The sequence below is a fragment of the Mesoplodon mirus genome, assembly GCF_964341445.2.
Source record: "Mesoplodon mirus genome assembly, chromosome: 11".
Classification (NCBI taxonomy): domain Eukaryota; kingdom Metazoa; phylum Chordata; class Mammalia; order Artiodactyla; family Ziphiidae; genus Mesoplodon; species Mesoplodon mirus.
The window spans coordinates 67,872,780-67,886,437 of NC_138987.1; the positions used below are offsets into that span (position 1 = coordinate 67,872,780).

The following is a 13,658-nucleotide window of genomic DNA, read 5'->3' on the forward strand; positions in this document are numbered from 1 at the left end:
ACAACCAGCTCTCTCGATTAGTAATATTTGCCAATTTCTGTGGTATAAGTACTCCCTCCATGAGCAATTTTAAGGTATCAAAGTAGCATCAGTGAAGGTAGAAGTTGGAAGAGATGCACAGTAGCACACCATGATGTAATATTTCCTCTACTACAGATACAATAGATACCTAAACCCAAGAATGTAGATAATAGTAAAATGCAGTAAAATAGTTAGGAAGACATTAGTTTTAAGTATTTGTTAACCTTGTTTTTTTAATAATTTATTTAATTGTATTTATATAATTTAATTTTTAATAATGGGCTGGGTTTAACAACTGGCTCATAAATTTCTTAAAAATTTAACAATTGACACTCCCTCGGGAACTGGTATAAACTGACTCTAGCTCACCTAAATTAATGTATGTAAAGAACTATAAAGGCTGAAGTTAGGTATTTTTCTTTATTATCCTGGAAAAGCCCTGGCACTAGCCTAGGATCCTGTCTTTTCCCCACAGATGATTAATCGCTGTTGGGAGAGAACTAAATTTAAGGACGTGAGCACCCAAGAACAGCACTGAATTGGTTGCAAAATGAAGGAAATGGTAGCTTCTCGATCTCTTTATCAGAGTGCTTGATGCATTCAGACCACTTTGGGCTTGAGGGCCCTTTAAGAATAAAGAAAGAGCCCAGAGAGGGGAATGCGTAGGGCAACATCTAGCTTAAGATGTAGCATAGTTGGAGTCTTGGGTAAGAAGCCTAGCTAGAGAGTGGCAGAGTTGGAGCTCTTTATTCCCAGTCTGTCTCTCTGTTAGTCTTTAGATGGTGACCTTTTGTTCTCTTCCCACCACCTCCATCTCTGATTTAAAGTTGACTAGTTTTTAAGAAGTGATGTGCTGCAATGAACATTGTGGTGCATGTCACTTTTGAATTATGGTTTTCTCTGGCTATATGCCCAGTAGTGGGATTGCTGGGTCGTATGGTAGTTCTATTTTTAGTTTTTTAAGGAACCTCCATACTGTTCTCCATAGTGGCTGTATCAATTTACATTCCCACCAACAGTGCAAGAGTGTTCCCTTTTCTCCACACCCTCTCCAGCATTTATTGTTTCTAGATTTTTTGATGATGGTCATTCTGACTGGTGTGAGGTGATACCTCATTGTAGTTTTGATTACTCAACCATAAAAAGAAATGAAATTGAGTTATTTGTAGTGAGGTGGATGGACCGAAAGCCCGTCGTACAGAGTAAAGTAAGTCAGAAAGAGAAAAACAAATACCATATGCTAACACACATATATGGAATCTAAAAAAACAAAAATGGTACTGGCGAACCTAGTGGCAGGGCAGGAATAAAGACGCAGACGTAGAGAATGGACTTGCGGACATGGTGGGGAAGGGGGAAGCTGGGGCGAAGTGAGAGTAGCATCAACATATATATATTACTGAATGTAAAATAGCTAGCTAGTGGGAAGCAGCAGCATAGCACAGGGGGGTCAGCTCGGTGCTTTGTGATGACCTAGAGGGGTGGGATAGGGAGGGTGGGAGAGAGGCTCAAGAGGGAGGGTATATGGGGATATGTGTATGCTAACACAGGATTGTGAAGCAATTATACTCCAGTAAAGATCTATTAAAAAAAAAAAAGCAATGTGTAGATCAAGAATTGATGAATCACCATAAACACAGTCCAAAGGCAGCTGACTTAGCTAGGTAACTCATGTGGGCTCCCTAAATGTTGGATGTTACTTAAATACTTAGAAAAGTAATTCATGATAAGTATCCATTTATCCTTTTGCTGATGAAACTAGTTCCATGAATTGTAAACTTAAATCCATATATACATATGTACATAAGTACATGCATATGTACATATATACAGTGGAATATTACTCAGCCATAAAAAGGAACGAAATTGGGTCATTTGTAGAGGCATGGATGGACCTAGAGACTGTCATACAGAGTGAAGTAAGTCAGAAAGAGAAAAGCAAATATCGTATATCAACACATATATGTGAAATCTGAAAAAATTGGTGTAGACGATCTTATTTACAAAACAGAAATAGAGACACAGACGTACAGAACAAACGTATGGATACCAAGGGGGAAAGGGGAGGGGTGGGATGAATTGGGAGATTGGGATTGACATATATACACTATTGATACTATGTATAAAATAGATAACTAATGAGAACCTACTGTATAGCACAGAGAACTCTACTCAGTGTTCTGTGGTGACCTAAAGAGAAAGAAATCCTAAAAAGAGGGGATATATGTATACGTATAGCTGATTCACTTTGCTGTACAGTAGAAACTAACACGGTATTGTAAAGCAACTATACTCCAATAAAAAAAAAATTTAAAGTACTTATAGTAATGAAAGTGTTTTCTAATACTCCTTTAAATGAGTAAAACCAGAATATAACAGATCAATTTATTCTGGAATACATAGGGAGAAAATAAGCAAATTACCTAAAACCAACTAATTCACAATTTAAATTGAAAGTTCTTTGTATTGTGAGCTACAGATTTCAGTTTTCCTTGGATTACCTTCAAACAGATAGGATAACATAAAAAATTCTGAAGAAAAAAAGGGTGTGGTAAAGACCTGCCTCCAGAAACTTCATGGCTTTGCTCCCCAAAGTGTGCTGTGTGAAATTTTATTCCTAGGAAATGCTTTAGGGGAAAAAGTTCTCTGATCAAATAAGCTTGGGGAATGCTGCATTTAATCCCTTCTCAGAGATGTACGAGGCTCAGCAGTACAAGCTCTGAACAGGGCTATTGTAGAGACAACTCCCTAATTTAGTGTCACTCCCCATCTCTTAGACTTATTTGACCCCAGAATCCTGTTTTCATGTAACTCCTACAAACATCTCGAGCAGCCAGTGTCCTCCAGGACACGATTTTGTAATCCCCAGAACTAGGATTATTATTATTGCTTCTAAATTGTTTTATGATCTTCAGCAAACCCTAGCCTCAGTTTCGCCTTTGAACTAATAACCCCCTCACAGAGATGCTGTGAACCAAAACTTCCACGGAAAGGTCCCCTAAAAACTTTGGCATACTGCTTCTGTCTTGGGCTAATGTTCATTTACCAGAAAGCCACCCTGTTAGTTCTTCTATTACCCCATTCTGCCAGGACTCTCAGTAATACCCCTCCGTGGAATGTCCATCTCCGGTTGGCACGCACATAAAAATGTGGACACTCAGCAAAGCCGAGGAAGCTACGACTTGCTTATATTTCAGCCTGATGGTCTGTTTTAAAGGTCATTTTTTTCTTCTAAAGGCGCAAACGCTGCAGTAATTTCCCTTAGTACATTTTTAGCCACCTATATCGAGACAAGTTGTCATGGAATAACCTGTGTTCACATCCTCATTTCAAGGGTGGCTTAAATGTGGAGCCAGGATGGCTGCAGCCTTAAGGCTCACCTCGGCTGGTTACTCTGAAGCTGCCCCCTCAGTCTGGTTTTGGTTTAGAAACAAGGTAGTACGTAATCCAAATACGCCAGGGCAGAAGATACAAATGACTAAAAAGCCAGGCAGCTTTAAGATTCCAGTAGGATACTGGGGGTTTAGCTCTTGTGACACTAGCCAAGGATTCATTATTCAACGAGGTGCCCAGTGGACTAGGTGCCCGCGGCTGGCTTGCTTCTGTAGAAGCAGCATTTGCTTCTTCCCAAAGTGTGTTATGCTTTAGGCTCAAATGCAAACTCTGAGTAAATATTGACCTTTACAAAGTAGGAAAAAAAATGACAGATTTGCTTTTTAGTTTTTGGGTGTTTCCTTGAAGTGAGGCAAGACTAATTTGGACTTTGGGGACATTTGTCTTTGGAGTTTCTGGAGAGTGTCATAAAGGCTCTTCATTGAATCAAGCTTCCATGGGTGGAGATGAACTTAATTTCTATCACAAGGCTTAAGATCCCAACTCCAGCCAGGTTTCTGCCTTTCTGTCTCCTAATAAAGAACACCAGTTATAAGTTGGAAAAACCCAAGATTATCTTTTTGGCTAAAATGGATTATTCACAGAATTCTGAAATATGTCTTTCCCTCATGAGCTATAAACTTAAAGCTACAAACTCTTTCTCAAACAGGAACTGAAGTTCAAAGAACTTGACTGGACTGAAGCATAAAGCAATAAATATTTGTCCCTTAATTTGCCCTCTAATTTCTTTCCTGTTTTTGTGTTTGTGATATTAATACAGGAGAAATTCAGTAAATGGTCACTGACTTTGGTTTGATAGCTACTGAGTCCTTCGTTCTTCAGGCTTGGGTTCTGGAGTCGAGAGAAGGAAAGGAAATGGAAGAGCTCATTTGGCCAGTGTCTGAGGAGGGGCTGATGTTCTGCATTTTATCTAAACCTCCTTGTCCATGGACCTAAGTCCTTGCTCCTGGATGTGTGAATTGTGCAGTTGCATGGGGCCCCACACAAAGAAGGATCCCAGGCTTGGTTCAGTGCCGTGTTGTCACCATCTTGATAGTCTTAATGCTTTTTGAACAAGAGACCCCACGTTTCACTTTGCTCTGAGCCCCTCAAATTTCCTAGCTGGTCCTTCCCCTGGATTACAGTTGATTAAGGCTCTCTGCTCTCCTCTTGCTCTTTTCTCCCACCCATGGCCCCAGATCCAGCCTCAAGACCATGCTCAAGGCTGGACTGTCCAGTGTCCTGTCCACTGGAGCAGGAAGCTAAGGATTCACCCTGCAGTGAACCAACTTTCAATGATTCTCCTGTGGATTTTTTAGATTATTTGTCATCTCAGAGTAGCTCTTCTTCGTTTGAATTTTCAAAACATACCAGGTAATTTCAACAGTTGTGCAAGCCAATCATGATTAGGAAGGGAAATATGTTACCAAGGAACAATCCCATAATGCCAATGCTTAATGCAAATTATTTTTCATTTGTAATTTTTATGCTCTTACTGATAATAAACCAGTAAACAGGTGCAAAATCAATTTACATTTGGAGTTTACATTGGAATTTTAAAAAATCTTGCTGAACACCTGAATACTTTGTTTTATGATGTCAGTTTCCTATACATGGTTTCTGTTTCTTTATGTTGAGCCATATGGAGGACATTTATTCAATATGCTTATTAAACTTGTATATTTGTACCACTTGCATAAACTGCCTAAAATTATGATGATGAAACTCCTGTCTTTGGGTAGGCATTTGTTTTCTTTCCTTTTCTGTTTTTCTTTTTCATTGCCTCAGGAAATTCTTCTGAAAGGGCCATGTTTCTCATTTACCCAATTTAAAAATTGCTCTCCTCCAATAGCCCCTTCCTCTCTCCTACTTTGGTAGAAAAGTTTTCATTAAACTGTACCTTATTGTAATGATCTGTGCCTTCTTGAAGAATATGGAAAGAAACAGGCCTATCTGTAGTTACTCTGTATTACTGAGAGCATTTTGTATTACATGACACTCTGACCTCATTACTAGAACCCTCAGGAGACATTGCTCTCTGCTCTCAGTTGGAGTTGGTATAAGGCCTGGCTCATCTGGGGCTATGCCTAGCATATCAAGCTCATTGTTTGTGTCATTAGGCTCACTGGACATGGAATGAGATGAGAAAAAAAATCTAGTTAATAAAACTTCTTTGGGACTTCCCTGGCGGTCCATTGGTTAAGACTCCACGCTTCCACTGCAGAGGGTGTGGGTTCAATCCTTGGTCGGGGAACTAAGATCCCACATGGCACTGCCAAATGAAATAAAAAGCATCAAAAAACAAAAAGAAACTCCTTTTAGGAGGAGTACTGTATATGGTTGAAGGGAATACTTTGAGAAGCTACTTGCAGAGGTGTTAAGAATTTCAAGGGGTGTGATCAAGTAACAGTATGCCCAGTAATCTTCCCTCTGAGTAGTTTGGCTGGATTTAACTGGAGAGCTTTTGTTTGCTGGGTGGGGCATAGAATTCTGGAGTCAGAGAAAAATTGCCTGGGATACTGGATGAGGAGCTGAACCCTGTTGGCAACCCTTACATAGAAACCTTTTATTCATGCAGCTCCTCTGTAAACAAATGTGGAAGAGATTTTTTTTTTTTTTTTTTTGCGGTACGCGGGCCTCTCACTGTTGTGGCCTCTCCCGTTGCGGAGCGCAGGCTCCGGACGCGCAGGCTCAGCGGCCATGGCTCACGGGCCCAGCTGCTCCGTGGCACGTGGGATCCTCCCGGACTGGGGCACGAACCCGTGTCCCCTGCATCGGCAGGCGGACTCTCAACCACTGCGCCACCAGGGAAGCCCTGGAAGAGATATTTTAAAGACTATCAGCTTGAAGGGATGCCCACAGACCTACATGTCTTGATCAAGTCCTAATGTGGATTCCTTGTATAGTTTAACTTACCCTGAGCAACTGTTTAGTTTCTGTGTTTATGGTCTTTGGGACTCATAACCAGCCATGGTTTCCTCTTTGAGGTGCTGCAGCAGAGCTTAGAGCTAAGTATGCAGTCCATCTCTCTCAAATGTGAAACAGTCCCTGTACGCCTTTGTCCTAAGCTCACTCCTGGATCCGTTTTACTGTCTAACTTTTATTTCCTCTTGCCTCATTTCTCCTACTTATTTTATCTTGCCAAACGGCGTACATCTTCTCAGGCTGCCTTCACTCCATCCTACTTCAACTTCTAAATTATTTGTTAGGTATATTAATATTCTCTCCTCTTCCTTCTTTGTCTTCTTCCTCCCACTCCTCTTCTGTGGTAACTTCATAAGAGTAACAACAATTATTTCATACCCTGTATTATTGGCCTTTGTTTCAAGAGCTGGCCTCCATTGTTGTGATTCTACATAAATTGACAAAGTGACCAATTTATGAATTTATAAATCTTCATAAAGATTCATAATACATATGGTGGAGGGAAGGATGAAGGAAGGGCTCAATCAATTTGCCAAATAGTAAAGGCCTTACTGTTATATAAGTAAACATATACATAGGTCAGCAGCAAAGGATGTTAACTGTATGTAGAATCTAAAAACACAATAAAATACAAGTGAATCATACTGCACCTCACCAAATAAAGCCATTATGTATATTTTTATTAAAAGTAATTCAATATATGACTAGTATTATTCATTTATGACTAATAGTCAACAAATTTTTGGCTTAACCTCCTAACTGTATTTCCAAATGCCATAGCAGACATTTCCACCAAGATGTCCTAAAGGCACATTAAACTCAGCATCTTCAAAACCGAACTCAGTATGTCTGGAAACCCTCACCCCTGCTCACACTTGTTCCTCCTTACTCATTAGCGTCACTGTCCAGATTCCTCTCTTTTCTTAACCCTTACATATGATCAATCATCCAGTCCCCTGCCTAGATTTGAAATTTCTCTTGAGTCCAAACTCTCCTCTGGGACACGAAAGACATTTCAGATCCTGTTATCTCTCCCCTTTACCTGAAGTCTCCTGGGGCTGTGTGTGTACTCCAGGTGTACGTAAAGCTATCTTTTGGGGTAAGTGAAGAAAGTATTAGAGCTGTTCCATATATTTTTACCTCTTCCTTTTTAAATTTATTTTTTATTGAATTGTATTTGAGTTACAGTGTTGTGTTAATAACTGCTGTACAGCAAAGTGATTCACTAATATATATATATGTATATATATACACACACATTCTTTTTTTTGTTTTGGCCGTGCCGTGCAGCATGCAGGATCTCAGTTCCCCAACCAGAGATCGAACCCGCACCCCCTGCATTGGCAGTGTGGAGTCGTAACCACTGTACCACCAGGGAAGTCCCTACATAGTCTTTTTTTAATGTTCTTTTCCATTATGATTTATCATAGGATATTGAATGTAATTCTCTGTGCTATACAGTAGGACCCTGTTGTTTATCCATTCTATATGTAATAGCTTACATCTGCTAACCCCAGCCTCTCAATCCATCCCCCCCAACCCCCTTTCCCTTGGCAACCACCAGTCTGTTCTCTATGTCTGTGATTCTGTTTCTGTTTCATAGTTAGGTTCATTTGTGTGATATTTTAGATTCCACATATAAGTGATATCATATGGTATTTGTCTTTCTCTTTCTGACTTACTTAATTTAGTATGATAATCTCTAGTTGCAGCCATGTTGCTGCAAATGACATTATTTCATTCTTTTTTATGGCTGAGTAGTATTCCATTGTATATATGTACCACATCTTCTTTATCCGTTCATCTGTCAGTGGACATTTAGGTTGTTTCCATGTCTTGGGTATTGTGAATAGTGCTGCTGTGAACATAGGGGTGCATGTATCTTTTTGAATTATAGTTTTGTCTGGATATATGCCCAGGGGTGGGATTGTTGGATTATATGGTAACTCTATTTTTAGTTTTCTGAGCAACCTCCATACTGTTTTCCACAGTAGCTGCACCAACTTATATTCCCACCAACAGTGTAGAATTTACCTCTTCCTTTGAACATTTCTGGCTTTTATGATGTACATATTGGAACAGTTTATATATGTAAATAAATAATAGTCATATATAGGACTATGTGTTCAAAAATCTCTACTGGAGTGTGCAATCAAAATCGTTTGGAGATGACCAACCTAGACTATTGCAGTTTGTCACCATGCCTTCGGTCTAACTTCCCCACTATTCTGATATTCATTATGAGTTAATACAAATAATGTATTCAGAATAAACTAAGCACTACCTAAGTGTCAACTATTATTATTATTATCCTGTCCCCAAACTTAACATTCTGCCACCTTTTAGATCCTCATAATCATGCATCTGGACTTTTTATTTAAAAGTCTTGGGGCTTCCCTGGTGGCGCAGTGGTTAAGAATCCACCTGCCAATGCAGGGGACACGGGTTCGAGCCCTGGTCCGGGAAGATCCCACATGCCACGGAGCAACTAAGCCCGTGCGCCGCGACTACTGAGCCTGCGCTCTAGACCCCGTGAGCCACAACTACTGAGCCCACATGCCTAGAGCCCGTGCTCTGCAACAAGAGAAGCCACCACAATGAGAAGCTCATGCACCGCAACAAAGAGTAGCCCCTGCTTGCCACAACTAAAGAAAGCCTGCACGCAGCAACAAAGACCCAACGCAGCCATAAATAAATAAATGTTTTTAAAAAAAGTCTTTAATAAATAAGTCAGTTCTCATATTAGGATTCTCAGGGTTAGCTCCCTGGCTCCTGGCCTGCTTTGCCAAGTCTTTGTGAGCACAGGCTGACACTCTGGGCTCTGGCTAGTTAGAGGAGAAAGATCGCTGTGGTCTAGCACCATAACAAGATGCAGTCACTCTGCTTCCAATCTCTCCCTTGATTTCTTCCCATAACACATGTCACTTCCCTAAATCACACAACTGCTTATGCCACTGCCTAGTGTAAGAGAACTTGTGGACTTTAGACTGTCTATAAAATAAGGTCCACATTCCCTTGGGAGAATGAGGAGAATAAAATATGTTGGAAACTTGCTACCTAGGATTTGTAGAGTTTTGTGTTCTGCTGTATTTTTTGAGAAAAGGAAGGGAGGAAGAACAGCATAGTGCTAAGGCTTCAGAGGCAGATGACATGGATTCAAACCTGTCCCTCTCATGTGTGATCGTGGGTAAACTGCTTCCTATCTCCATGACTCAGTTTTCTTATATGTAAAAGGGTGTAATGATACTTGCCCCATAGGGTTGTAAGGTAACGTATATTTTTCTTGGGAACCAATAGGTTCTTAATAAATGGTATTTATTAAATTTATTATATATATATTTATATATATATTAAAATTATATATATATATAAATTTATTAAAATAAATTTTTTAAAAAAATTGAAGTATAGTTGATTTACAGTGTCTTAGTGTCTGATGTATAGCAAAGTGATTCAGATATTTTCAGATTCAGATATATATTCTTTTTCAGACTATTTTCCTTTATGGTTTATTACAGGATATTGAATATAGTTCCTTGTGCTATATAGTAGGACCTTGTCGTTTATCTGTTTTATGTATAGTAGTGTTTATCTGCTAATCCCAAACTCCTTATTCCTCCCCCACCCCCTTTCCCCTTTGGTAACCGTAAGTTTGTTTTTTATGTCTGTGAATCTCTTTCTGTTTTGTAAATAAGTTCATTTGCATCATATTTTAGATTCCACATATAAGTGATATCATATGATATTTGTCTTTCTCTGACTTACTTCACTTAGTATGATAATCTCTAGGTCCATCCATGTTGCTGCAAATGGCACTATTTCATTCTTTTTTATGGCTGAGTAATATTCTATTGTATATATATATATCACATCTTTAAAAAAATTTTATTTTACATTGGAGCATATTTGATTAACAATGTTGTGTTAGTTTCAGGTGTACAGCAAAGTGATTCAGTTATACATGTATCTATTCTTTTTCAAATTCTTTTCCTATTTAGGTTATTACAGAATATTGAGCAGCGTTCCCTGTGCTATACAGTAGGTCCTTGTTGGTTACCTATTTTATTTTTAAATTAATTTGTATTGGAGTATAGTTGATTTATAATGTTGTACCAGTTTCTGCTGCACAGCAAAGCAAACCAGTTATACACATACATACATCCACTCTTTTTAAGATTCTTTTCCCATATAGGTCAGTACAGAGTACTATGTAGAGTTCCCTGTGCTATACAGTAGGTCCCTATTAGTTATCTATTTTATATATAGTAGTGTGTATATGTCAATCCCAATCTTCCAATTTATCCCCCCACCTTACCCCCTTGGTAACCATGAGTTTATTTTCTATATCAGTGACTCTATTTCTATTTTGTAAGTAAGTTCGTTTATACCATTTTTTTAGATTCCACATATAAGCGATATCATATGCTATTTGTCTTTCTCTGTTGGTTATCTATTTTAAATATAGCAGTGTGTACATGTCAATCCCCAAACTTCCAGTCTATACCTCCCCCCACCCTTCTCCCACTGGTAACTATAAGTTTGTTCTCTAAGTCTGGGAGTCTGTTTCTGTTTTGTAAATAAGCTCAGGTGTATCATTTTTTTTAGATTCCACATATAAGTGATATCATATCTTTGTCTGACTTACTTCACTCAGTATGACAACCTCTAGGACCATCCATGTAGCTGCAAATGACATTATTTCATTCTTTTTTATGGCTGAGTAATATTCCACTCTGTGTGTGTGTGTGTGTGTGTGTGTGTGTGTGTGTGTGTGTGTGTGTGTGTACACACACACATCTTCTTTATCCATTCATCTGTTGATGGACATTTAGGTTGTTTCCATGTCTTGGCTATTGTATTGATAAATAGTGCTGTTAAGAATGTGCACGTATCTTTTTGAACTATGGTTTTCTCCAGATATATGCCCAGGAGTGGGATTGCTGGATCATATGATAACTCCATTTTTAGTTTTTTAAGGAACCTCCATACGGTTTTCCATAGTGGCTGCACCAATTTATTGAATACATTCCCAACTGGTAGCACTTTTATTTGCAACATTTTCACACCTTTAGAAAGTCTTCACTAAGGGATATTTAACACATCCTAGTTAGAAAAGACTTTTTGAAAGAAATGACAACTAAGCTGGGAGCTGACTTAAATAGGAGTGTTGCAGGCTCTGACAACAGAGCGTAGTGTGACATGGCTGGAGTAGAGACAGAACTGGGAGAGATGAGGCTGGAGAGCTAGCACAGAGTCAGGGAAAGAATATCTTCGGTTTTTTTGTGATACTGCAAAGTTTTAACTTCCACTCAATTGCAACCAACTTTATTTTAATAAAATAACACATGCAAAGACCACTCCATACAACACTCAGAAAACTAAAGCAGCACCTTTATTTTATACATACAAACAGTATAAAATGTTTACCTAAGAGCTGTGTTTGTTTACAATATATTATATTGCTTCAAGCCAATGCCAAAAGTTCATACATTATATTCCCTATTTTATTTTGTTTACAATATATTATATCATTAAATGCCACTACCACAGTGTTGTTTCTTTCCCCTTTTTTTTTTTTTTTCTCAATACTGAATTCTCTGGAATCATGGTAAGGTCAAAATGTATTGTGAGTTTAGAAATAAGGGGAATTTAAAAAATGTGACAAATGTCTAAATACATGACAATATAATTTGAAAGGCTATAACTGCAGCACTTTTAACTGCTTCATCCAGACCCTTGTGATTTATGCATTTTTGTTCCATTTATCGTCTCTAATGTTGCCCAGCCCCTCGACATCATGAATGCATTGTACTTTTGGAAATTATCTGCCAACTATACACTGAAAAGACAAAAATTTAACCTGAACAACTTACATAACATAAAATCGGTCCCAAAGCACTGAAACAAGAAAATCTATACCATCACACTACAGATGTACTTAGAAAACTTAAAAGGAAGAGTAAATATCAGCTTGGTGATTTATAATGAAGCTAATAAAATTCAGGCCAGTATTCTTAACTGTAATGAACATTATTTGAACATTCAACACATGAAAGGTTAACAAAGGCTATGAACTTGGTGTAACTTAAAACGTTTCAGATGTCGGAGTTCACCAGATGTAATTGGATTCAGGTGGGTCCTGCCGTTCCTCGGCCTTTTTAAGTGAAGGCGTGTGCTGCCTGAGCCGGGCGCCTGCTGGCCTCAGGGCATGCGTGAGGCTGGCTCCGTACCCTGCAAAATTATTCACAGCTTAAAAGAAAAGAAACTACAAAAACAGGCTCTTCAGATTCATTATTAATCATTCAAATGAAATCCATTTTCCCTTTTCAACCCAGAGTGAAAGACCACAGCAATCACAAAAAGCTACCTGAATGAAGAGATGTTACAGGTTCAAGATCTCTGTTAAAAGAAACCCATTTTACTAACTCCGTCAAATCTGGCTTCCACTGACTCTCTGATTCACTATGTATTTTGGCCATGCAGATACTCTTGATGCAAACTTTGGATGAATGTGATTGAATGGAAGGATGTTCTCCACCCAAGGGTTGGTAAGGATCTAGCACTGAGGTCTCAATAGCAGGGATGCTTCTGCAGAGGACTTGGTCATTGATCCTTTCACTGCCTTGTAAAACCAGACTCCATTACATTGATCTAGTTCAGTGTAATAACCGCCATTCTTCATATAGATCACATGATTAGGCGTGGCTATTGCGTTTACACAAAATAGGAATTTTATAAGAATTAAGGACTCCAGTACACATGTTAGAGAAAGGTTATGATTTGAACTGATTCCTTATCAATGGGGATTTGTGAGTTTCAGTGAAGGTGGGCATCTATCAATAGCATTTCCAGCTCATTGTAAGTGGAGTGTAACACTGAGTTACACAACTTGAAGCCTCTTATTACTTGTGAACTTCTGGAGATGCTGTTCTGGACACTGACTCACTTCTACTGATTTCCTAAAGGAGCAATCACACTTTAAAAATCTGCCTCCATCTTCCTGTGCATTAGAGTCAAGTTTGGCATTTCATTTGTTCCTTGTGTTTTTTTCTAAAATTTAATTAATTAATTAACTAATTAATTTGGCTGTGTTGGGTCTTCGTTGCTGTGCGCAGGCTTTCTCTAGTTGCGGTGAGCGGGGGCTATTCTTCGTTGCACAGAGGCCTCTCATTGTGGTGGCTTCTCTTGTTGCAGAGCACGGGCTCTAGGTGCATGGGCTTCAGTAGTTGTGGCACGTGGGCTCAGTAGTTGTGGCTCGTGGGCTCTAGAGCGCAGGCTCAGTAGTTGTAGCACACGGGCTTAGTTGCTCCGCAGCATGTGGGATCTTCCCGGACCGGGGC

General features: G+C 39.1%; 1 protein-coding gene across 1 annotated transcript in view; it reads right to left on the bottom strand.

The window, feature by feature from the left end:
* Positions 1-11,691: 11,691 nt before the first annotated feature.
* Positions 11,692-13,658, bottom strand: part of WIF1 (WNT inhibitory factor 1) — a 96,574-nt gene continuing 94,607 nt past the window's right edge. The window contains exon 10 of the mRNA XM_082635915.1: positions 11,692-12,549. Within this exon, the coding sequence (XP_082492041.1) occupies positions 12,428-12,549 (122 nt within the window). The 3' untranslated portion in view covers positions 11,692-12,427. The remainder of the gene's footprint in view (positions 12,550-13,658) is intronic.